Genomic DNA, 22,905 nt, shown 5'->3' with positions numbered 1-22,905 from the left:
AAAACTGATAAATAAAGAATAAAAAAAACAAGAATAGCAGCACAGGGGGGTGGGTGGTGAACCTCCCTGCCTTGGTCCCACGTCTGGGGGGAAACGGGTGACTCGGTCTCCTCTCTTGGGGCAGGCCTTGCTTTCTCTGTTGAGACTGAAATGCGTGTTATGAGTAAATGTCAAAGTGCTGGTGGTTTTTCTGATGCGGACATGGGTCCAGCTCTGACCACCAGCTCAGTCCCTACCAACCTGAGCTTGTTTTGAGTAGGTGACCTGCAGGTGAAAGAGTTTCTGGTGCTGTGCCAGGTTCCCTGAGCCTTGCAGTGCCCATCATGGTCTGTTCTGTGTGTTGCTGCCATGTATTTGCTCTGTCTCTAACCATCGTTCCTTCTCTCTGCAGGCCAGTGGGCGTGATGACGTATTTATGGTAAGAATTCAGCCTGATCCAGACTGGGAGCACTGTTCAGGTCCTCATGACAGTTTGCAATGCACGAGGAGCCTGATCCATGGACATGGACGCGAGTCATAGCAAATCAGGCCCTTAATGCAAAGGAAGAAGATACAGAGACAGCAGAGAAATAACAAAGTCAGCTCCAGAGAACTGGCGCTCATCTATCTGGTCTCCGTTCAGACTAAAAACTATTTTCAAAGCCCTGTATCGGGCAAATTGGAGAGCCGAGCACTCCCTTCCTCTCTCTGGATTAAGTACACCTGCAGTTCCACCGTGCACGTAATCATACCCGGGTTAGGAAGAGGAGCTCCTGGGATGTGTCACAGTACACCTGTGGTTCCTCTGGGCATGTACTTTTACCCAGGTTAGAAAGAGGCGTTCATAGGCAGGTTTAGTCATCAAAGTTTAGTGATTAAAGTGCTCCTGCAGTTCCTGTGCATGCACTTTTACCCAGGTTAGAAAGAGGCGTTCATAGGCAGGTTTACTCATCAAAGTTTAGTGATTAAAGTGCTCCTGCAGTTCCTGTGCATGTACTTTTACCCAGGCTAGAAAGAGGCGTTCATAGGCAGGTTTAGTCATCAAAGTTTAGTGATTAAAGTGCTCCTGCAGTTCCTGTGCATGTACTTTTACCCAGGCTAGAAAGAGGCGTTCATAGGCAGGTTTACTCATCAAAGTTTAGTGATTAAAGTGCTCCTGCAGTTCCTGTGCATGCACTTTTACCCAGGTTAGAAAGAGGCGTTCATAGGCAGGTTTACTCATCAAAGTTTAGTGATTAAAGTGCTCCTGCAGTTCCTGTGCATGTTCTTTTACCCAGGCTAGAAAGAGGCGTTCATAGGCAGGTTTAGTCATCAAAGTTTAGTGATTAAAGTGCTCCTGCAGTTCCTGTGCATGTACTTTTACCCAGGTTAGAAAGAGGCGTTCATAGGCAGGTTTACTCATCAAAGTTTAGTGATTAAAGTGCTCCTGCAGTTCCTGTGCATGTACTTTTACCCAGGTTAGAAAGAGGCATTCATAGGCAGGTTTACTCATCAAAGTTTAGTGATTAAAGTGCTCCTGCAGTTCCTGTGCATGCACTTTTACCCAGGTTAGAAAGAGGCATTCATAGGCAGGTTTAGTCATCAAAGTTTACTGATTAAAGTGCTCCTGCAGTTCCTGTGCATGCACTTTTACCCAGGTTAGAAAGAGGCGTTCATAGGCAGGTTTAGTCATCAAAGTTTAGTGATTAAAGTGCTCCTGCAGTTCCTGTGCATGTACTTTTACCCAGGTTAGAAAGAGGCGTTCATAGGCAGGTTTACTCATCAAAGTTTAGTGATTAAAGTGCTCCTGCAGTTCCTGTGCATGCACTTTTACCCAGGTTAGAAAGAGGCGTTCATAGGCAGGTTTACTCATCAAAGTTTAGTGATTAAAGTGCTCCTGCAGTTCCTGTGCATGTACTTTTACCCAGGTTAGAAAGAGGCGTTCGTAGGCAGGTTTAGTCATCAAAGTTTAGTGATTAAAGTGCTCCTGCAGTTCCTGTGCATGTACTTTTACCCAGGTTAGAAAGAGGCGTTCATAGGCAGGTTTAGTCATCAAAGTTTAGTGATTAAAGTGCTCCTGCAGTTCCTGTGCATGTACTTTTACCCAGGTTAGAAAGAGGCGTTCATAGGCAGGTTTAGTCATCAAAGTTTAGTGATTAAAGTGCTCCTGCAGTTCCTGTGCATGTACTTTTACCCAGGTTAGAAAGAGGCGTTCATAGGCAGGTTTAGTCATCAAAGTTTAGTGATTAAAGTGCTCCTGCAGTTCCTGTGCATGTACTTTTACCCAGGTTAGAAAGAGGCGTTCATAGGCAGGTTTAGTCATCAAAGTTTAGTGATTAAAGTGCTCCTGCAGTTCCTGTGCATGTACTTTTACCCAGGTTAGAAAGAGGCGTTCATAGGCAGGTTTAGTCATCAAAGTTTAGTGATTAAAGTGCTCCTGCAGTTCCTGTGCATGTACTTTTACCCAGGTTAGAAAGAGGCGTTCATAGGCAGGTTTAGTCATCAAAGTTTAGTGATTAAAGTGCTCCTGCAGTTCCTGTGCATGTACTTTTACCCAGGTTAGAAAGAGGCGTTCATAGGCAGGTTTAGTCATCAAAGTTTAGTGATTAAAGTGCTCCTGCAGTTCCTGTGCATGTACTTTTACCCAGGTTAGAAAGAGGCGTTCATAGGCAGGTTTAGTCATCAAAGTTTAGTGATTAAAGTGCTCCTGCAGTTCCTGTGCATGTACTTTTACCCAGGTTAGAAAGAGGCGTTCATAGGCAGGTTTAGTCATCAAAGTTTAGTGATTAAAGTGCTCCTGCAGTTCCTGTGCATGTACTTTTACCCAGGTTAGAAAGAGGCGTTCATAGGCAGGTTTAGTCATCAAAGTTTAGTGATTAAAGTGCTCCTGCAGTTCCTGTGCATGTACTTTTACCCAGGTTAGAAAGAGGCGTTCATAGGCAGGTTTAGTCATCAAAGTTTAGTGATTAAAGTGCTCCTGCAGTTCCTGTGCATGTACTTTTACCCAGGTTAGAAAGAGGCGTTCATAGGCAGGTTTAGTCATCAAAGTTTAGTGATTAAAGTGCTCCTGCAGTTCCTGTGCATGCACTTTTACCCAGGTTAGAAAGAGGCGTTCATAGGCAGGTTTACTCATCAAAGTTTAGTGATTAAAGTGCTCCTGCAGTTCCTGTGCATGCACTTTTACCCAGGTTAGAAAGAGGCGTTCATAGGCAGGTTTAGTCATCAAAGTTTAGTGATTAAAGTGCTCCTGCAGTTCCTGTGCATGTACTTTTACCCAGGTTAGAAAGAGGCGTTCATAGGCAGGTTTACTCATCAAAGTTTAGTGATTAAAGTGCTCCTGCAGTTCCTGTGCATGTACTTTTACCCAGGTTAGAAAGAGGCGTTCATAGGCAGGTTTACTCATCAAAGTTTAGTGATTAAAGTGCTCCTGCAGTTCCTGTGCATGTACTTTTACCCAGGCTAGAAAGAGGCGTTCATAGGCAGGTTTACTCATCAAAGTTTAGTGATTAAAGTGCTCCTGCAGTTCCTGTGCATGCACTTTTACCCAGGTTAGAAAGAGGCGTTCATAGGCAGGTTTACTCATCAAAGTTTAGTGATTAAAGTGCTCCTGCAGTTCCTGTGCATGTTCTTTTACCCAGGCTAGAAAGAGGCGTTCATAGGCAGGTTTAGTCATCAAAGTTTAGTGATTAAAGTGCTCCTGCAGTTCCTGTGCATGTACTTTTACCCAGGTTAGAAAGAGGCGTTCATAGGCAGGTTTACTCATCAAAGTTTAGTGATTAAAGTGCTCCTGCAGTTCCTGTGCATGTACTTTTACCCAGGTTAGAAAGAGGCATTCATAGGCAGGTTTACTCATCAAAGTTTAGTGATTAAAGTGCTCCTGCAGTTCCTGTGCATGCACTTTTACCCAGGTTAGAAAGAGGCATTCATAGGCAGGTTTAGTCATCAAAGTTTACTGATTAAAGTGCTCCTGCAGTTCCTGTGCATGCACTTTTACCCAGGTTAGAAAGAGGCGTTCATAGGCAGGTTTAGTCATCAAAGTTTAGTGATTAAAGTGCTCCTGCAGTTCCTGTGCATGTACTTTTACCCAGGTTAGAAAGAGGCGTTCATAGGCAGGTTTACTCATCAAAGTTTAGTGATTAAAGTGCTCCTGCAGTTCCTGTGCATGTACTTTTACCCAGGTTAGAAAGAGGCGTTCATAGGCAGGTTTACTCATCAAAGTTTAGTGATTAAAGTGCTCCTGCAGTTCCTGTGCATGTACTTTTACCCAGGTTAGAAAGAGGCGTTCGTAGGCAGGTTTAGTCATCAAAGTTTAGTGATTAAAGTGCTCCTGCAGTTCCTGTGCATGTACTTTTACCCAGGTTAGAAAGAGGCGTTCATAGGCAGGTTTAGTCATCAAAGTTTAGTGATTAAAGTGCTCCTGCAGTTCCTGTGCATGTACTTTTACCCAGGTTAGAAAGAGGCGTTCATAGGCAGGTTTACTCATCAAAGTTTAGTGATTAAGTGCTCCTGCAGTTCCTGTGCATGTACTTTTACCCAGGTTAGAAAGAGGCGTTCATAGGCAGGTTTAGTCATCAAAGTTTAGTGATTAAAGTGCTCCTGCAGTTCCTGTGCATGTACTTTTACCCAGGTTAGAAAGAGGCGTTCATAGGCAGGTTTAGTCATCAAAGTTTAGTGATTAAAGTGCTCCTGCAGTTCCTGTGCATGTACTTTTACCCAGGTTAGAAAGAGGCGTTCATAGGCAGGTTTAGTCATCAAAGTTTAGTGATTAAAGTGCTCCTGCAGTTCCTGTGCATGTACTTTTACCCAGGTTAGAAAGAGGCGTTCATAGGCAGGTTTAGTCATCAAAGTTTAGTGATTAAAGTGCTCCTGCAGTTCCTGTGCATGTACTTTTACCCAGGTTAGAAAGAGGCGTTCATAGGCAGGTTTAGTCATCAAAGTTTAGTGATTAAAGTGCTCCTGCAGTTCCTGTGCATGTACTTTTACCCAGGTTAGAAAGAGGCGTTCATAGGCAGGTTTAGTCATCAAAGTTTAGTGATTAAAGTGCTCCTGCAGTTCCTGTGCATGTACTTTTACCCAGGTTAGAAAGAGGCGTTCATAGGCAGGTTTAGTCATCAAAGTTTAGTGATTAAAGTGCTCCTGCAGTTCCTGTGCATGTACTTTTACCCAGGTTAGAAAGAGGCGTTCATAGGCAGGTTTAGTCATCAAAGTTTAGTGATTAAAGTGCTCCTGCAGTTCCTGTGCATGTACTTTTACCCAGGTTAGAAAGAGGCGTTCATAGGCAGGTTTAGTCATCAAAGTTAGTGATTAAAGTGCTCCTGCAGTTCCTGTGCATGTACTTTTACCCAGGTTAGAAAGAGGCGTTCATAGGCAGGTTTAGTCATCAAAGTTTAGTGATTAAAGTGCTCCTGCAGTTCCTGTGCATGCACTTTTACCCAGGTTAGAAAGAGGCGTTCATAGGCAGGTTTACTCATCAAAGTTTAGTGATTAAAGTGCTCCTGCAGTTCCTGTGCATGCACTTTTACCCAGGTTAGAAAGAGGCGTTCATAGGCAGGTTTAGTCATCAAAGTTTAGTGATTAAAGTGCTCCTGCAGTTCCTGTGCATGTACTTTTACCCAGGTTAGAAAGAGGCGTTCATAGGCAGGTTTACTCATCAAAGTTTAGTGATTAAAGTGCTCCTGCAGTTCCTGTGCATGTACTTTTACCCAGGTTAGAAAGAGGCGTTCATAGGCAGGTTTACTCATCAAAGTTTAGTGATTAAAGTGCTCCTGCAGTTCCTGTGCATGTACTTTTACCCAGGTTAGAAAGAGGCGTTCATAGGCAGGTTTACTCATCAAAGTTTAGTGATTAAAGTGCTCCTGCAGTTCCTGTGCATGTACTTTTACCCAGGTTAGAAAGAGGCGTTCATAGGCAGGTTTACTCATCAAAGTTTAGTGATTAAAGTGCTCCTGCAGTTCCTGTGCATGTACTTTTACCCAGGTTAGAAAGAGGCGTTCATAGGCAGGTTTACTCATCAAAGTTTAGTGATTAAAGTGCTCCTGCAGTTCCTGTGCATGTACTTTTACCCAGGTTAGAAAGAGGCGTTCATAGGCAGGTTTACTCATCAAAGTTTAGTGATTAAAGTGCTCCTGCAGTTCCTGTGCATGTACTTTTACCCAGGTTAGAAAGAGGCGTTCATAGGCAGGTTTAGTCATCAAAGTTTAGTGATTAAAGTGCTCCTGCAGTTCCTGTGCATGTACTTTTACCCAGGTTAGAAGAGGCGTTCATAGGCAGGTTTACTCATCAAAGTTTAGTGATTAAAGTGCTCCTGCAGTTCCTGTGCATGTACTTTTACCCAGGCTAGAAAGAGGCGTTCATAGGCAGGTTTACTCATCAAAGTTTAGTGATTAAAGTGCTCCTGCAGTTCCTGTGCATGTACTTTTACCCAGGCTAGAAAGAGGCATTCATAGGCAGGTTTACTCATCAAAGTTTAGTGATTAAAGTGCTCCTGCAGTTCCTGTGCATGTACTTTTACCCAGGTTAGAAAGAGGCATTCATAGGCAGGTTTACTCATCAAAGTTTAGTGATTAAAGTGCTCCTGCAGTTCCTGTGCATGTACTTTTACCCAGGTTAGAAAGAGGCGTTCATAGGCAGGTTTACTCATCAAAGTTTAGTGATTAAAGTGCTCCTGCAGTTCCTGTGCATGTACTTTTACCCAGGTTAGAAAGAGGCGTTCATAGGCAGGTTTACTCATCAAAGTTTAGTGATTAAAGTGCTCCTGCAGTTCCTGTGCATGTACTTTTACCCAGGTTAGAAAGAGGCGTTCATAGGCAGGTTTAGTCATCAAAGTTTAGTGATTAAAGTGCTCCTGCAGTTCCTGTGCATGTACTTTTACCCAGGCTAGAAAGAGGCGTTCATAGGCAGGTTTACTCATCAAAGTTTAGTGATTAAAGTGCTCCTGCAGTTCCTGTGCATGCACTTTTACCCAGGCTAGAAAGAGGCGTTCATAGGCAGGTTTAGTCATCAAAGTTTAGTGATTAAAGTGCTCCTGCAGTTCCTGTGCATGCACTTTTACCCAGGCTAGAAAGAGGTGTTCATAGGCAGGTTTACTCATCAAAGTTTAGTGATTAAAGTGCTCCTGCAGTTCCTGTGCATGTACTTTTACCCAGGTTAGAAAGAGGCGTTCGTAGGCAGGTTTACTCATCAAAGTTTAGTGATTAAAGTGCTCCTGCAGTTCCTGTGCATGTACTTTTACCCAGGTTAGAAAGAGGCGTTCATAGGCAGGTTTAGTCATCAAAGTTTAGTGATTAAAGTGCTCCTGCAGTTCCTGTGCATGTACTTTTACCCAGGTTAGAAAGAGGCATTCATAGGCAGGTTTACTCATCAAAGTTTAGTGATTAAAGTGCTCCTGCAGTTCCTGTGCATGCACTTTTACCCAGGTTAGAAAGAGGCATTCATAGGCAGGTTTAGTCATCAAAGTTTAGTGATTAAAGTGCTCCTGCAGTTCCTGTGCATGCACTTTTACCCAGGTTAGAAAGAGGCGTTCATTGTGGCAGATTTTCTTCTGAACAGTTTTCTTCATGGTAAGGCCCTGAAGCTCTTGGCAGCTCCCTTCAGCGAGTAGAGTAAGCGTCGCTTGCTCACTCTCCCCCTGCTATCTCCAGAGGTTTGGCGCTGCTGCCTCTCTCCGTGAGTTTGAGCCGTGCAGGGAACAGTGCAGGCACCTCCCAGCTCAAACTCTGGGACAGTTATGCTGTGCCAGAAAGAAGCAGACTACGTGTGCCAGCGGCCGAGCCGTCAGCAAGCCCCTGGGATGGTGGAGGTGACTGGTGAGGTTAGCTGGGACGGAGCGGGGAGAGGAGCCAGGGAAGGGTAGAGAGACCCTGGGGGAGAGAGTGGAGTGGGGCGGGGAAGGAGGGAAGAGAGTTTGTTTTAGTTATAGGGGGTGCTCCGAGGGTGCTTGCAGAGGCAGGCTGGCTGCATTATTCGAGGGGCACCCCCCAGTCAGCTGCGTCGTGGGAAGGGGACCGTCCACCTTGCACAGGTCACTGGTCGCTTTGACCGACCATGGTAACCGCTTTCACAATGACGGGTTTTTTTGGTCAAAGTGGCCTGGCTTGAAAACCAGTGAAGGTGACTGCTCTGTATGATGGGAGGTAATGGAAGCAGCTTGAGTCACAGTCACTGAGGCAAGGAATGAGCTGGAAATTACTGTCAGCAGAGATGCGGCTTCCTTAAACAACCGCTGTATAAAACAAAGTGACTACATTAGGCTCCTTCATAAAACTGGGCTTTTAATTTCTTTAGTCTCCCTGGCTAAGAATGTGTTACGGGCTTTCCCTCCAGGAACGTGTCCACAACTCTTGTACACCCCGCTGTGCTCGTGGCTTTCATCACATCCTCTGGCAGTGGATTCCACTGCTTGATAGTGGTTTATTTTCAGTCTGCTGGCTGTTAGTTTCATGGAGCCTCCCCTTGTTATAGCAGTGTTTGAAAGGGTAAATAACCGTCCTTTACTTACCCGTTCCACCCCACTCCTGATTTTATAAACTTCCAGCCTGTCCCCGCTCAGCCGTCTCTTTTCCAAGCTGCAAAGCCCTGGCATAGGAGAGATCTCCCATCCCCTCTGTCATTTCAGTCTCCCTCCTCTGCACCTTCCTAGTTCTGCTCTCTCTTTCTTGAGATGAGGAGAGCAGCAGTGCACACAGTATTCAAGCTGTGCTCACTCCATGCCTCGATACAGAGGTAATAGGATATTTTCTGTTTTATTCTCCACTTATTTTCAGATCACTCCTTCAACATCCTCTTCTTGAGCGGTGACTGGCAATACAGAGCCCAGCACTGTGTACACATAGCTGGCATTATCTTTCCCGATGTACATCGCTTTGCACATTTTTACATTAAATTTTACCTGCTGTTCAGATGCCCAGTCTCCTACTCTCATGAGGTCCTTCTGCAGGACTGGGGTAGGGGTAGTGAGGCAGATTCAGTCCCCTCTTTCACCTCATCTCACTGCCTCAGCACAGCGCACACTAGACAGCAGCCTCCTCCTCCTCCCGTGCACTGTCCCAGGGTCATGACCTCCGCACAGCTCACACTGACCCCTCACTATAGGGCAGGCTCACCTCCCTCCCTTGCACTGTCCCAGGGTCATAACCTCATCACACTGACCCCTCAGTATAGGGCAGACTCACCTCCCTCCCTTGCACTGTCCCAGGGTCATGCCCTCCACACAGCTCACACTGACCCCTCACTATAGGGCAGACTCACCTCCCTCCGTTGCACTGTCCCAGGGTCATGCCCTCCACACTATAGGGCAGACTCACCTCCCTCCCTTGCACTGTCCCAGGGTCATGCCCTCCACACAGCTCACATTGACCCCTCACTATAGGGCAGACTCACCTCCCTCCCTTGCACTGTCCCAGGGTCATGCCCTCCACACTATAGGGCAGACTCACCTCCCTCCCTTGCACTGTCCCAGGGTCATGCCCTCCACACAGCTCACACTGACCCCTCACTATAGGGCAGACTCACCTCCCTCCCTTGCACTGTCCCAGGGTCATGCCCTCAGCACAGCTCACACTGACCCCTCACTATAGGGCAGACTCACCTCCCTCCCTTGCACTGTCCCAGGGTCATGCCCTCCACACAGCTCACACTGACCCCTCACTATAGGGCAGACTCACCTCCCTCCCTTGCACTGTCCCAGGGTCATGCCCTCAGCACAGCTCACACTGACCCCTCACTATAGAGCAGGCTCACCTCCCTCCCTTGCACTGTCACAGGGTCATGCCCTCCACACAGCTCACACTGACCCCTCACTATAGGGCAGACTCATCTCCCTCCCGTGCACTGTCACAGGGTCATGCCCTCTGCACAGCTCACATTGACCCCTCACTATAGGGCAGACTCATCTCCCTCCCGTGCACTGTCCCAGGGTCATGCCCTCCACACAGCTCACACTGACCCCTCCCTATAGGGCAGACTCACCTCCCTCCCTTGCACTGTCCCAGGGTCATGCCCTCAGCACAGCTCACACTGACCCCTCACTATAGGGCAGACTCACCTCCCTCCCTTGCACTGTCCCAGGGTCATGCCCTCCACACAGCTCACACTGACCCCTCACTATAGGGCAGACTCACCTCCCTCCGTTGCACTGTCCCAGGGTCATGCCCTCCACACTATAGGGCAGACTCACCTCCCTCCCTTGCACTGTCCCAGGGTCATGCCCTCCACACAGCTCACACTGACCCCTCACTATAGGGCAGACTCACCTCCCTCCCTTGCACTGTCCCAGGGTCATGCCCTCAGCACAGCTCACACTGACCCCTCACTATAGAGCAGGCTCACCTCCCTCCCTTGCACTGTCCCAGGGTCATGCCCTCCACACAGCTCACACTGACCCCTCACTATAGGGCAGACTCATCTCCCTCCCATGCACTGTCCCAGGGTCATGCCCTCCACACAGCTCACACTGACCCCTCCCTATAGGGCAGACTCATCTCCCTCCCATGCACTGTCCCAGGGTCATGCCCTCCACACAGCTCACACTGACCCCTCCCTATAGGGCAGACTCACCTCCCTCCCTTGCACTGTCCCAGGGTCATGCCCTCAGCACAGCTCACACTGACCCCTCACTATAGGGCAGACTCACCTCCCTCCGTTGCACTGTCCCAGGGTCATGCCCTCTGCACAGCTCACACTGACCCCTCCCTATAGGGCAGACTCACCTCCCTCCCTTGCACTGTCCCAGGGTCATGCCCTCCGCACAGCTCACACTGACCCCTCACTATAGGGCAGACTCACCTCCCCCCCTCCCTTGCACTGTTCCAGGGTCATGCCCTCAGCACAGCTCACACTGACCCCTCCCTATAGGGCAGACTCACCTCCCTCCCTTGCACTGTCCCAGGGTCATGCCCTCAGCACAGCTCACACTGACCCTTCACTATAGGGCAGACTCACCTCCCTCCCTTGCACTGTCCCAGGGTCATGCCCTACGCACAGCTCACATTGACCCCTTTCTGTAGGGCAGACTCACCTCCCTCCCTTGCACTGTCCCAGGGTCATGCCCTCCGCACAGCTCACACTGACCCCTCACTATAGGGCAGACTCACCTTCCTCCCTTGCACTGTCCCAGGGTCATGCCCTCCGCACAGCTCACACTGACCCCTCCTTACAGGGCAGACTCACCTCCCTCCCTTGCACTGTCCCAGGGTCATGCCCTCTGCACAGCTCACACTGACCCCTCACTATAGGGCAGACTCACCTCCCTCCCTTGCACTGTCCCAGGGTCATGCCCTCAGCACAGCTCACACTGACCCCTCCCTATAGGGTAGACTCACCTCCCTCCCTTGCACTGTCCCAGGGTCATGCCCTCAGCACAGCTCACACTGACCCCTTCCTGTAGGGCAGACTCACTTTCTTCCCTTGCATTGTCCCAGGATTGTGCCCTCCTCACAGCTCACACTGACCCCTCCCTATAGGGCAGACTCACCTCCCCCCCCTCCCTTGCATTATCCCAAGGTCATGCCCTCAGCACACCTCACACTGACCCCTCCTTACAGGGCAGACTCACCTCCCTCCCGTGCACTGTCCCAGGGTCATGCCCTCAGCACAGCTTACACTGACCCCTCCCTATAGGGCAGACTCATCTCCCTTCCCTTGCACTGTCCCAGGGTCGTGCCCTCAGCACAGCTCACACTGACCCCTCCCTGGAAGGTGGAAGCCTTTTTGGTGCTCATTTATCAATATCTCCCCATCTTGTCATTTTACTCATCCTGCTATGGGAGCGCTAATTTTACACTTCACTTGTCTCTTGTTTTCTCTCTTAGCCTGACTGGAATCTCTCCGTTTGTGGGCGAGAATGATAAAACCACCCTGTTAAACATTCGGAACTACAACGTGGCGTTTGAGGAGGCCATGTTTGCCGGTCTGACGAGGGAGGCCAAGGGCTTCATCATCAAGGTGCTGGTGAATGACACGCTGTGAGTAGCAGAGCTGCGGAACTGCTGGGATTGGTTTAGAATGGTGGCGTATCAAGATCAATAAATCATAATCGCCAAACGTTCTAGAACAGCACTGTCCTCTGCTACTGTGACAAATAGCACACACACGGGGTTATCAGAGTTATCCGGAAGTAACTTATCTGCCAAGCTTTGAAGGGATATTCAGCGGCACGGCTTATGCTGCTGAATATTACTGGATAAGTTCTAGTTAGCCGGATAAATTATATCCAGATAACTTTAGACAGCTTATTCACCAGGTCTAACTTATTCGTTTAACTTAACCAGATAAGGTTGAATATGGGTATTTATTCGGTTAAGAAAGCCGGATAAGTTTGATGCAGGCTATTTTTAAGACATTTTATACGGTAATAAGTTGACCCACCTCGATCTGCCCATTGTCTGTCCCTAAGAAGTCTGGTTATCCACTTAAGCCAAATAAATACTCATCCAGTTAGGTGGCAGCTGCTGAACACAGGCAGATAGACAGCGGCTGCCACTTAGCTGGATACTGTAAGTCCATATTTATCCAGCTAAGTTGTGCTAAATATTGTCTTCACAGGATCTTTCTTTAGGGATGTGCATTCGTTTTGAACATATACGCAATCCGCAAAGGATAGGTCCCTATTCGTTGCATTCGTGGGTTTGCGAAATGTATTGCGAACCCCCACGAATGCAATGTATCATTACCGAATTTACCCCCACCCTTCTGACCCGCCCAAGACTTGCCAAAAGTCCCTGGTGATCCAGAGGGGGGTCCTGAAGCGATCTCCTGCAGTTGGGCCGTTGGCTGCCAGTATTCAAAATGGCGCCGATAGCCTTTGCCCTTACTATGTCACAGGGGCTACCGGTGCCATTGGTTGGCCCCTGTCACATGGTAGGATGGCCGGTGAGACATAGTAAGGCCATTTTGATTACTGGCAGCAGATGGCCCTTTGCCCTTACTATGTCACAGTGGCTACCGGTGCCATTAGTCGGTTACTATGACATAGTAAGGGCAAAGGGTCATCAGCGCCATTTTGATTACTGGCAGCTGACGGCCCAAGTGCAGGAGATCGCTCCCGGACCCCTGCTGGACCACCAGGGACTTTTGGCAAGTCTTGGGGGGGGTCAGGAGGGTGGGGGGTTGTAGTTAATTAAATTTAAAGGGTTGGGATGGCGGGTTTTTTTTTGTTTTTCCAACTTTAATGGAAAACGAATACCGAATGTAACTGTTGGACAAACCGGGTTTCCCCCTATGAAAACGGATGCAACGGATTTGGGTCCCGGCGCAACGAATACCGAATAGCAACGTATCATTTCCTTCTGCACATCCCTATCTTTCTTACAAGCCAGTCCTGAAGTTGGTCTCTTATTAGTAAATATGCACAGTATCAATAGATTGCTGAATATAACAGTGCTTCTAAAATGTTGAATAGGGCAGAGCTTATGAATACAACTTGACATAGAAAGGTGCACAGTAGTAAGGATGTTGATAGGGAGGGCCAATTGATCTTTATCTATCTGCCCTCTCCCTGCCTCCACTGATGTAGCTAAGGATATCTGCCAGCCCTTGGCTGCATACGTTTGATCGCTCTTTCTCCTTTGGTTCATGGTTGAGTGGTGTAGCCAGGACGGCCTGCTTCCCGTGCTGGTGACGGGTCACCTGCCCCCAGTTACAGCCCAGAATATAGCAAAGTCCTGTCATCACTGGGTGCTGATTGACCTTGCCTTGTTGTCTTGAGAGCTTGTTGACATAGCCGATTATCACTTGGTGCACATCAGCTGCTCATCTCCCCTTTATGATCTTCTTGCATTCTGGGTAGATGAGCACATGTTTCCATTATGGTTGCCATCTTAAGTCCACTTGATATGTACAAATAAGGGTCAGCAAACCTCATGCACCCTGGAAAGCAGAAAAAAATAATTTCCTCTTCATCCACCCAGACCAGTCCAGACGCATGGGTTATGCCCTCTGACCAGCAGAGGGAGACAGAGACTAACAGGTTCACTCATGTCACCCTTTATAGGCATCTGTGCTGACCTCAGCAGAGGTAGGCAAGCATCCCGTGCTGTGGCCTGAGGCCGGGTTAGGCTGAACGGAAAGGAATTTTTGGCAGGGCAGCTCCTGAGGTGAAAGATTAGTTCTCCTTCCCTCAGTTGAGCAGAGTCCTGGTATAAGAGGTATTAATTCTGCAGCAACTCCTGAGGTGAAAGGCAGGTCTTTCCTCCCTCAGCGGAGCACAGCCGGGGCCAGGGGCCTTCCAGTTGGCTGACTGGATTTGGGCGATGAGCTAGAACTTGTTAGCTTCCCTTGCTTTCCCCTCTCCTTCCCTCTCCTTCCCTCTTTTTTTTCCTCCCTCTTCCCTCTCCCTCTCATTTTCTTGGATCCTCTTTTCTTCACAGCAATAAAGTTAATAAAAAAAATAGATTAAAAAACAAGGAAAACGAGATGGTGGGAGAGGTAGCAGAAGAGTGGCTTCCCAGCCGGCACCGGGTGAGTCCCTTTTCCCTTCTCTGGCCATGGCGGTGAATTCGGCTCAGTCGCAAGCTCTCAGGGAGACATCATGGCTGCTGCGGGGGGAGCGTGGGAAAGAGACAGCCTGAAATATGCCAGGTGGGTACGGAGGCCTCCAGGGGGGGAGGGGACCACGGCAGCGGGCCCGGCCATTCAACCCATTAGCACTACTGTGCTGGGAACAGTGGCCATTTTGTGATGCATGGGTGAGCAGCAGGGAGCTGGAGCCTCCTGCCCCTAGTTCTAGGCAACAGACGCCAGCTTTCTCTTCAGCACGTAAAGGGGCATCTTCTGCCTCTTCGGTGATGGAAGTTTCCTTATTGGCCTGAGCTTCGGTAGGCAGGGAAATTAAAAATGTTTACGCCAGACAAAGTTCAGTTCCAGCATCCGCCCCGTTGGAACATCAGGGCTTTCAGATTTTGAAAAGCAGGGCCAGGAGTCAGGCCTAGAGAAAAGAGGATGAGAGCAGTTTATCTGATTAAGAGGATTTCTTGGGTGTTTGAAGGTCTGTAAAGAGTAACAGTGAGGGCAAGTTAGAGGAAAACAAGTTTCCTCCCAAGAGAGAAGATGGCACCTCCAGCTATGGTGTGTCTTTTCACAAAGAGGAAATGTCTTCCTTCCTTAATCACTCATTCTCTGTGGACTCTGAATAAGAGAAAGAGCTTCCCGATTCTGCTGAAGACCCTCTAATAGTCAGCATTAGAAAGCCCTCAAAATCCTTTCCTCTGCTTACAGCCGTAAAGGATTTGGTGGATCTGGAGTGGATAATGTTAGGATTTCGCCTCTTATACAACATTATCCTACCTTCATGACACCTTCCCACCAGCAGGGGCTCTCAGCTTGCCTCATCCCTAGTCCTGTCAAGTTCCTCCTCACCGCCCTTACCACACCCAAGTCCCAGCCTTGTATAAATCCATCTTGCCATAGTAGGCTTGTCTCCTCGTGCTATCACTTCTGGCTCCATGACCTGACCCTTGTTCTTCTCTTGCCTTGTGGCTTGCGGGCCTTCTTCCTTGCCTTGTAGCCTACGGGCCTTCTGCCTTGTTCTTGCCTTATGACCTATGGGTCTTCTGCCTTCTTCTCAGTCTTGAGGCCTTCAAGCCTATTCTGTCTGTTCCAAGAATTGCTGCCTTCGGCTTTTTGTGCTCTTTGTTCTGTGTTTCCCTTGCCTGCCGTGTCTAAGTCCTGCCCTAGACTGCCTTGTTGATCTGGTCCTGTCTGTTCCTGAATCCTGTCCACTCCTGCCTGTACCAGAGTCTTGACTTTGCCTTGTCTCACCCTTGCCTTGTCTAGTTCCAGGTCCTGCTTAGTATCCAGCCTTGCCTCGTCCTGCCTGCCTTCATCCAAGCCTTGTGTCCTGCCTGTACCAGAGTCTTGACTTTGCCTTGTCTCACCCTTGCCTTGTCTAGTTCCAGGTCCTGCTTAGTATCCAGCCTTGCCTTATCCTGCCAGCCAAACCTGCCTGTGTCCAAGCCTTGCCTGTGTGGACTCACGGTTATGATGTTCTGCTGCCTCAGAGACCTTCTGGCCCCCAGAACCCAAGGGCTGAACTTGCAGGGGAGGGAGCTTGCTAGGAGGAAGACCGGCCCTTGTCTTGCTCTGAGTCCTGCCTTGCAGTCCTGTGTCACTCCCCAGGTGGGTTTCCCGGACTCTGGGGCCGTAACAGATATCACCTGAAGTTAATTTTAAAAGAGGTCATTCTTTGTCCAAACTGTATCCTTTGGTGCCTCAAGAGTGAGAGAAGCTGAGATTTTCCAAAGTAGATGCTCTGGTGTGTTCTGTAACCAGGTGGATTACTATTATATTCCAGCGGCACTGCTCTTAACGAAACTCAGTACAGGGAAACAGTCCATTTTAAAGCAGGCCTTTGAAGCCTCTAGTATGGCTGGAGCTGCTTGCAGCTCTGTTGTAGTCAGATCTGGGTTACGTTTGTCACAACGCATTCAGGAGGAGATGGTAGCAACTGATAGTACTATTCTGGAGGATACTTCTCATTTGGAGTCTGGGTCTGCCCAATTGGCAGACACCTGCTTTGATTTGATGTTTATCTCAGTAAAAAGTAAGGCTTCCATTTTGGTGGCTAGAAGATTTCGTAGGTTGACATTGGTCAACAGACTTCATTTCTAAGACCAATCTGACTAGGCTTCCTTTTAAATTAAGTCTTTTCTGTGCTGAGGATTTGGAAAAGTTGGCCTGGGCTACCAGAGGACGGGCCTAGGGGGTACATTGTGTACTGACAGGTCCATAATTGGTTCTGAAATTCCAGGAATTTTAAGCAAGATCAGTCCTTGGGAAGTCAGAGGTCTTGGTCTTTCAATAGGTTTCAGTCCTTTTGTTCAGTCAAGCAAGATGATGAAGAGGGATCCTCAGGGGTGTCAGGGATTCTCCCACAGCTCCCAATTAAGATTGGTGACTCAGCCTTTGATCCAGGAGATAGGCAGCCACGTGTCAAAGTCTTATCCAAGTCGGGTCCATGTCACCTCCAATCAATGGGTTTTGGAAATCAGATGAGACAGTTACACCTTGGAGTTCCCTCGTCCAGTTTCCAACACATTTATGTTTTCCCCTTGTCGCTCCATTGCAAACTGGGAGCCAATAAGAGTAGCTCTTGATCAGCCACTGAACAATAGGGGTGGTAGTTTCTGTCCTGAGATATCAATGGGGCAGGACTGATATTCCATCTGCTTTGTAGTAACTAAGAAGGAGGGATCCTCAAGATGTCCTATGTCTGAATGGAAGCTCTGAGGTTGGTCATAGTAGTGATAAGGCAGGGAGAACTTCTGACCCGCACATTCCTATCAGGGAGTGTCATGTGAGGTTCCTTCGTTCTGCACTTCTAGGAGGACATGTACAATTCAGCTCTGCCTTCTGACCCGCACATTCCTATCAGGGAGTGTCATGTGAGGTTCCTTCGTTCTGCACTTCTAGGAGGACATGTACAATTCAGCTCTGCCTTCTGACCCGCACATTCCTATCAGGGAGTGTCATGTGAGGTTCCTTCGTTCTGCACTTCTAGGAGGACATGTACAATTCAGCTCTGCCTTCTGACCCGCACATTCCTATCAGGGAGTGTCATGTGAGGTTCCTTCGTTCTGCACTTCTAGGAGGACATGTACAATTCAGCTCTGCCTTCTGACCCGCACATTCCTATCAGGGAGTGTCATGTGAGGTTCCTTCGTTCTGCACTTTTAGGAGGACATGTACAATTCAGGCTCTGCCTTTAGCTTGGCATCGGCTCCGAGAACTCTCTTCAAAGGTGAAGGATGTGATGACAGCAGCTCTGAAACGGGAAAGTCTTCATTCAAGAAGACTTGATTTAAGAAATCAAAAAAGAAACAGTTATATCAATATATAGTTTAACACAAAAAGCAATATTCCAGTATATCGCCAAACCAGATTACGGGGAGAGACATATTCTTGATTTAAATCAACAGGAAAATCCTAGCACTGTTTCTAATACGGCTCATCCTGGATTTACATTGAAGCATTAATATCCAAAGAAGGAAAAGACTTATTTTGTAGGAAATTCTCCAGCTGGATGGGATCAAAAAGGTATAACTGATTCCCTGAAATTTAAATGTATCCCCTACAGCCAAAAACCTAGGGTTTTTCATCAAGATCTAAGTTTTTTTCATAAGATCACGGTATGCACCACTGGGGCCCCAGGTGACGTCAACCGGCAGAGTCTGAGGCAGGCAGGTTCCCAGATAATACAAGGGAAACCAGTCAGGAAGGAAATCACTCACACACTCACACTCTCCCACAGGTTCTCTGCACACCGCAATCTCATTCTGGGGCCCAGGTGCTGTCAGCCGGCAGCTTCTGAGGCAGGCGTATTTGGGAGTATTTATAAAATAGCATCTAGGCAAGTATTTATAAAATAGCGTATTTGTGAGTATTTATAAAATAGCCTACATGCAAGTATTTATTAAATAGCGTATTTGTGAGTATTTATAAAGTAGCCTACATGCAAGTATTTATTAAATAGCATATTATTGTGAATATTTATAAAATAGTCTATATGTGAGTATTTATTAAATAGCGTGTTTGTGAATATTTATAAAAAAGCATATATGTATTTATAAAATAGCATATTTGTGAATATTTATAAAATAGCATATACATGAGTATTTATAAAATAGTATATATGTGAATATTTATAAAATAGTATATTTGTGAATATTTATAAAATAGCGTATATGCGAATATTTATAAAATAGCGTATTTGTGAATATTTATAAAATAGTCTATATGTGAGTATTTATTAAATAGCGTGTTTGTGAATATTTATAAAATAGCCTGCATGCGAGTATTTTAAAATAGCATATTTGTGAATATTTATAATATAACATATATACGAATATTTATAAAATAGCTTATTTGTGAATATTTATAAAATAGCATATATGCGAGTATTTATAAAATAGCGAATTTGTGAATATTTATAAAATAGCCTGTATGTGAATATTTATAAAATAGAGTATTTGTGAATATTTATAAAATAGCGTATATACAAGTATTTATAAAATAGCATGTATGCGAATATTTATAAAATAGCGTATTTGTGAATATTTATAAAAAAGCATATATGCGAGTATTTATAAAATAGCATATTTGTGAATATTTATAAAATAGCATATACATGAGTATTTATAAAATAGTATATATGTGAATATTTATAAAATAGTATTTTTGTGAATATTTATAAAATAGCGTATATGCGAATGTTTATAAAATTGCATATATGTGAATATTTATAAAATAGCATCTGCAAATATTTATAAAATAGCATATTTGTGAATATTTATAAAATAGCATATATATGAGTATTTATAAAATAGCGTATTTGCGAATATTTAAAAAATAGCATATTTGTGAATATTTATAAAATAGCTGTTATGAACTGTACTGCCCGCGGGCTCCCCCGCGAGCAGACTCACGATGCTGCCTTCTTCACCCGACGCGGCAGGGATGCCGCCATCGGGCCTCCTGCGTGGCTGGAGCCGCGGTCTCACCTGCCCCACGCGGCCCGGAGGCCGCCCCGGATCATCATCTCCTCCGCGGTTGGAGCCGCGGCCTTCCTGCCCCTCACCGCGGGGCCAGGACTGCCCCCGATGCCACTGTCATCTTCGCAGCGCTAGGCTGCAAGCCCCGGGGTCCATCCGGCAGCTGGAGCCACCCCGGGGCTCCCCTCAGCAGCTGAAACCGCTGCTGACGTCAGGGCCTGCTCCTCAGGCCCAGCCTGCGTCTAGGCGATGATGCTGTGCAGGCTGCTGTCCACGGTCCTGCACAGCCTTGTTCCTGCTTGCTCCTTAGGCGCCGGCGCATGCCTTTCTTCATGATTTAAACGGCCAGGCACAGGAAGGGTACTGGCCCCACCTAGGGAGTGGACTTCCTGCTTGAGCCCTATAAAAGGGCTGTCTTCTCAGTCTGTCGTTGCCTTGCATCGGAGTGTCATTCCTCTGGAGGCTCCTGCCTGCCAGAGTCTTGTAAGGTCTTCTGTTCTTCGTGGAGCTCCTCGTCTGGTCTGCCTTCTACCACGTCTTCGTGTCTTGGTATCTTGCCTGAGGTCCCGGTCCATGTCCTGATGTCTCATCATGATCTTCTACCTCCTGATGTGCCTGCCTTCCAGGATGTTCTTCCCTGCGTCTTCGTCTGGTGCTCCTGAGCCTTCTGTTCCTGTAGAGCTGTGGTTCTCGGATGGTGTGTGCCCGAGAATGGAGTGGTCTGCAGGTGGGATTGGTCCCTGTGCTCCAGAGCCTCTGTTCCCGCCAGCCATAGAGGGAGCTTCAGGTGACATCGATTCCGTCATTGGAGTTCCTCTTTGCCTGGACCTTCCCTGCGCTTGTCCCATTCTCCTCGTGGTCCGTGACCAGCCTCCAAGGGCTGTGTAGGGCGCGCAGTGGGACAGGGTGGTCCGCTACTCAGTCCCGTGGGTGGCCTGAGTAGGACGCCCTGAGAGACAGTGCAAAGGTCCTTCCTCCCAGCTGTTGTCAAGTACCAAGGGTCTTCGTCAGTGATGCCGTCGCATCAATCCAGTCTCTTCCGAGATGCCCTCGCATCAACCCAGTCTTGTCCGAGATGCCGTCGCATCAATCATAGTTCTGTCTACGTGTCAAGGTCTCCGTCTGCCCTCATCCTCATGCCAGCCTGCTGCTCCTTCCCGATTCAAGCGGCAGGTACGAAAGGGCTTGGAACAGTCGGAGGACCGTTCCCCTACCAACATCTTCTGTTGTTGGCTCTGGGAGCTTGCAGGTCCGGCAGAGGGTAAGACCGTGTTTAGCCATGCTGGGTCACGTCGTCAACCTTCGGTTCAGCCCTGGATTCGTCTGGGGCTGGGCTGAGGCCCAAGGGCACACGAAAACATCCTGTTCTCCACAGAATGCAAGGCCCTCGAGGCCGCCTTTCTCAACAGAATGAGAGGCCTTTAGAGGCCGGCCGTATAACAATAGTGTATATGCAAGTATTTATAAAATAGCGTATTTGTGAATATTTATAAAATAGCATATATGCGAGTAATTATAAAATAGCGTATATGCGAGTATTTATAAAATAGCATATTTGTGCATATTTATAAAATAGCGTATATGTGAGTATTTAATCTGCATTTATATGCTATTTACATGCTTAGCCGTGCATGCTCTGTACATGCACGGCTCTTTGAAGATTCTCCTTTAAGGATGTTGTCAAGATCTACACAGTGCTTTCCTTCCTTCCTAAGGTAGTGTTGGCCTTTCTTCTGAATCAGGTAACTGTCTGCCGTCCTTAAAAAGAGTTGTGGCAGGAAGGCATATAGGCAATTTTTCTATTTAGATGTAAGAAGAATTCTTTTGAGGCACCTATGGCTTATAAATGATTTCAGAGTTTCTGATCATGTGTTTATATTATTCAATGGTGTAAGAAAGGGAGATGCAGTGATCAAGGCTTCTTTGGCATGTTGGATTAAGGATCTCGTTACCATTGCTTACACTGGTAGAGGTAAATCCTTGCCTAGGCATATCGGAATACATTCTACTAGAGCTCAGGCATCTTTATGGGTGGAGCTTACTTTGTAGGTCAGCGTCTTTCTCAAAGTATCATCAATTCAATGTGCAAACTAGAGAGGAGGCCTCCTCCTTTTCATCGGAAGTCTTGAGAACGGGTGTTGGCAGCATCCTACCCTGTTCAGGAGTAGCTTGGGAATGTCCCATGTGTCTAAACTGATCTGGCTGGATGCAGAGGATGGAGAAGTTTATTCTTACCTGATAATTTCCTTTCCCTGAGTCCAGCCAGACCAGTCCAGAACCCTCCCTGTTCTGCCAAACAACTGTTACAGGTAATATGATTCCGAAGGAGTCTACATTTCACACTTGCAGAGAGAGGTAAGTTTAATTTTAGAAGCTCCCTGCTTTGAAGGGGGTCTAAATTTTACAGGTAATACTGGCAGGTTGAGGTCAGCTTGGATGCTTATAAAGGATGACATCAGTTAGTCTCTGTCTCCATCTGCTGGTCACCAATCAGTGGGCATATAACCCATGCATCTGGATTAGTCTGGCTGGACTCTAGGAAAAGAAATTATCATGTAAGAATATATTTCTCCTTTCCTCCATGCCTTAAAATGACTAAAATTGTGCAACACCCATTTCTGAGCACCTTAAACTGATTACTATAAGCTGCCTGGCACCATTTACAAGTACCTGGAACTTGCTGCTAGATCCTGTTGTCTTGCTGCAGTGTTTTTTCACGGCAGGTTTAGCTCTCACTGTCCACTTTTCCAGACTGGACCTAATAACTGCTACACCGACCATGCTAGTGACTGCAGTAATGCTTCCAATATGTTATACCCTGCCTTGGGTGTATTCCTTATTCAAAAGAGCAGGCAATACATCTAGACAAATAAACAGGGTGTAGGTGAGATCTTTTTATGGGATTAGCTTAATACATCTGTGATGAGCTTTCAAGGGTTAAACTCCTTTCAGCCAACACCCAGGCCCATTTCTTTTACCCTACCTCTCCCCCCCCTCCCCCCCCTGTCCCTGCTCTTACCAGCACCTTCTGTGATCCTCTCACAGTGCTGGGGGCTCTTCCAGGCAGCCTCCCTCCTTCCCGCCAGCATTGTATCGTGACTCCTTGTCCATGAATTTCTTTTTGTGTGGATAGCGCCCCTTGTGTGTGGTCACCATTCCTTGAGCTCACGTGCGCCATAGAACAGGGTGAAGGATTTCTGCCCAATGAGTGGGAGCTGCTATCATCTGTTAGGTACAGCCATTGGCATCATTAAAACAAGGCTAATTAGTAGGGTCCAAGAGGGGAGGTTCTCTTCACAATGTTTGAGTTCAAATCTTGCTCTTACGAATTGCTGTTTTGTCCCATTGTAATTGCTGAAGGTGACAGGATTATGCTCCTTCTGGTTGTTTCCTTTCGGCGTTGCCTGTCTGGTCTGTGAGAGTACCGTGCTTCTGAAAATCTGAGACCCCTTTACTTCTAGCCTTC

General features: G+C 47.2%; 1 protein-coding gene across 1 annotated transcript in view; it reads left to right on the top strand.

Annotated features, from left to right (window-relative positions):
• Positions 1–22,905, top strand: part of SPEG (striated muscle enriched protein kinase) — a 497,600-nt gene that overhangs the window by 358,982 nt on the left and 115,713 nt on the right. The window contains exons 28-29 of the mRNA XM_029605011.1: positions 392–418; positions 11,766–11,918. Of these exons, the coding sequence (XP_029460871.1) occupies positions 392–418; positions 11,766–11,918 (180 nt within the window). The remainder of the gene's footprint in view (positions 1–391; positions 419–11,765; positions 11,919–22,905) is intronic.

The sequence above is a fragment of the Rhinatrema bivittatum genome, chromosome 6 (genome assembly GCF_901001135.1).
Source record: "Rhinatrema bivittatum chromosome 6, aRhiBiv1.1, whole genome shotgun sequence".
Classification (NCBI taxonomy): domain Eukaryota; kingdom Metazoa; phylum Chordata; class Amphibia; order Gymnophiona; family Rhinatrematidae; genus Rhinatrema; species Rhinatrema bivittatum.
Note: the sequence above shows the minus strand (reverse complement) of the source record. Positions and strands in the feature narration are given on the sequence as shown.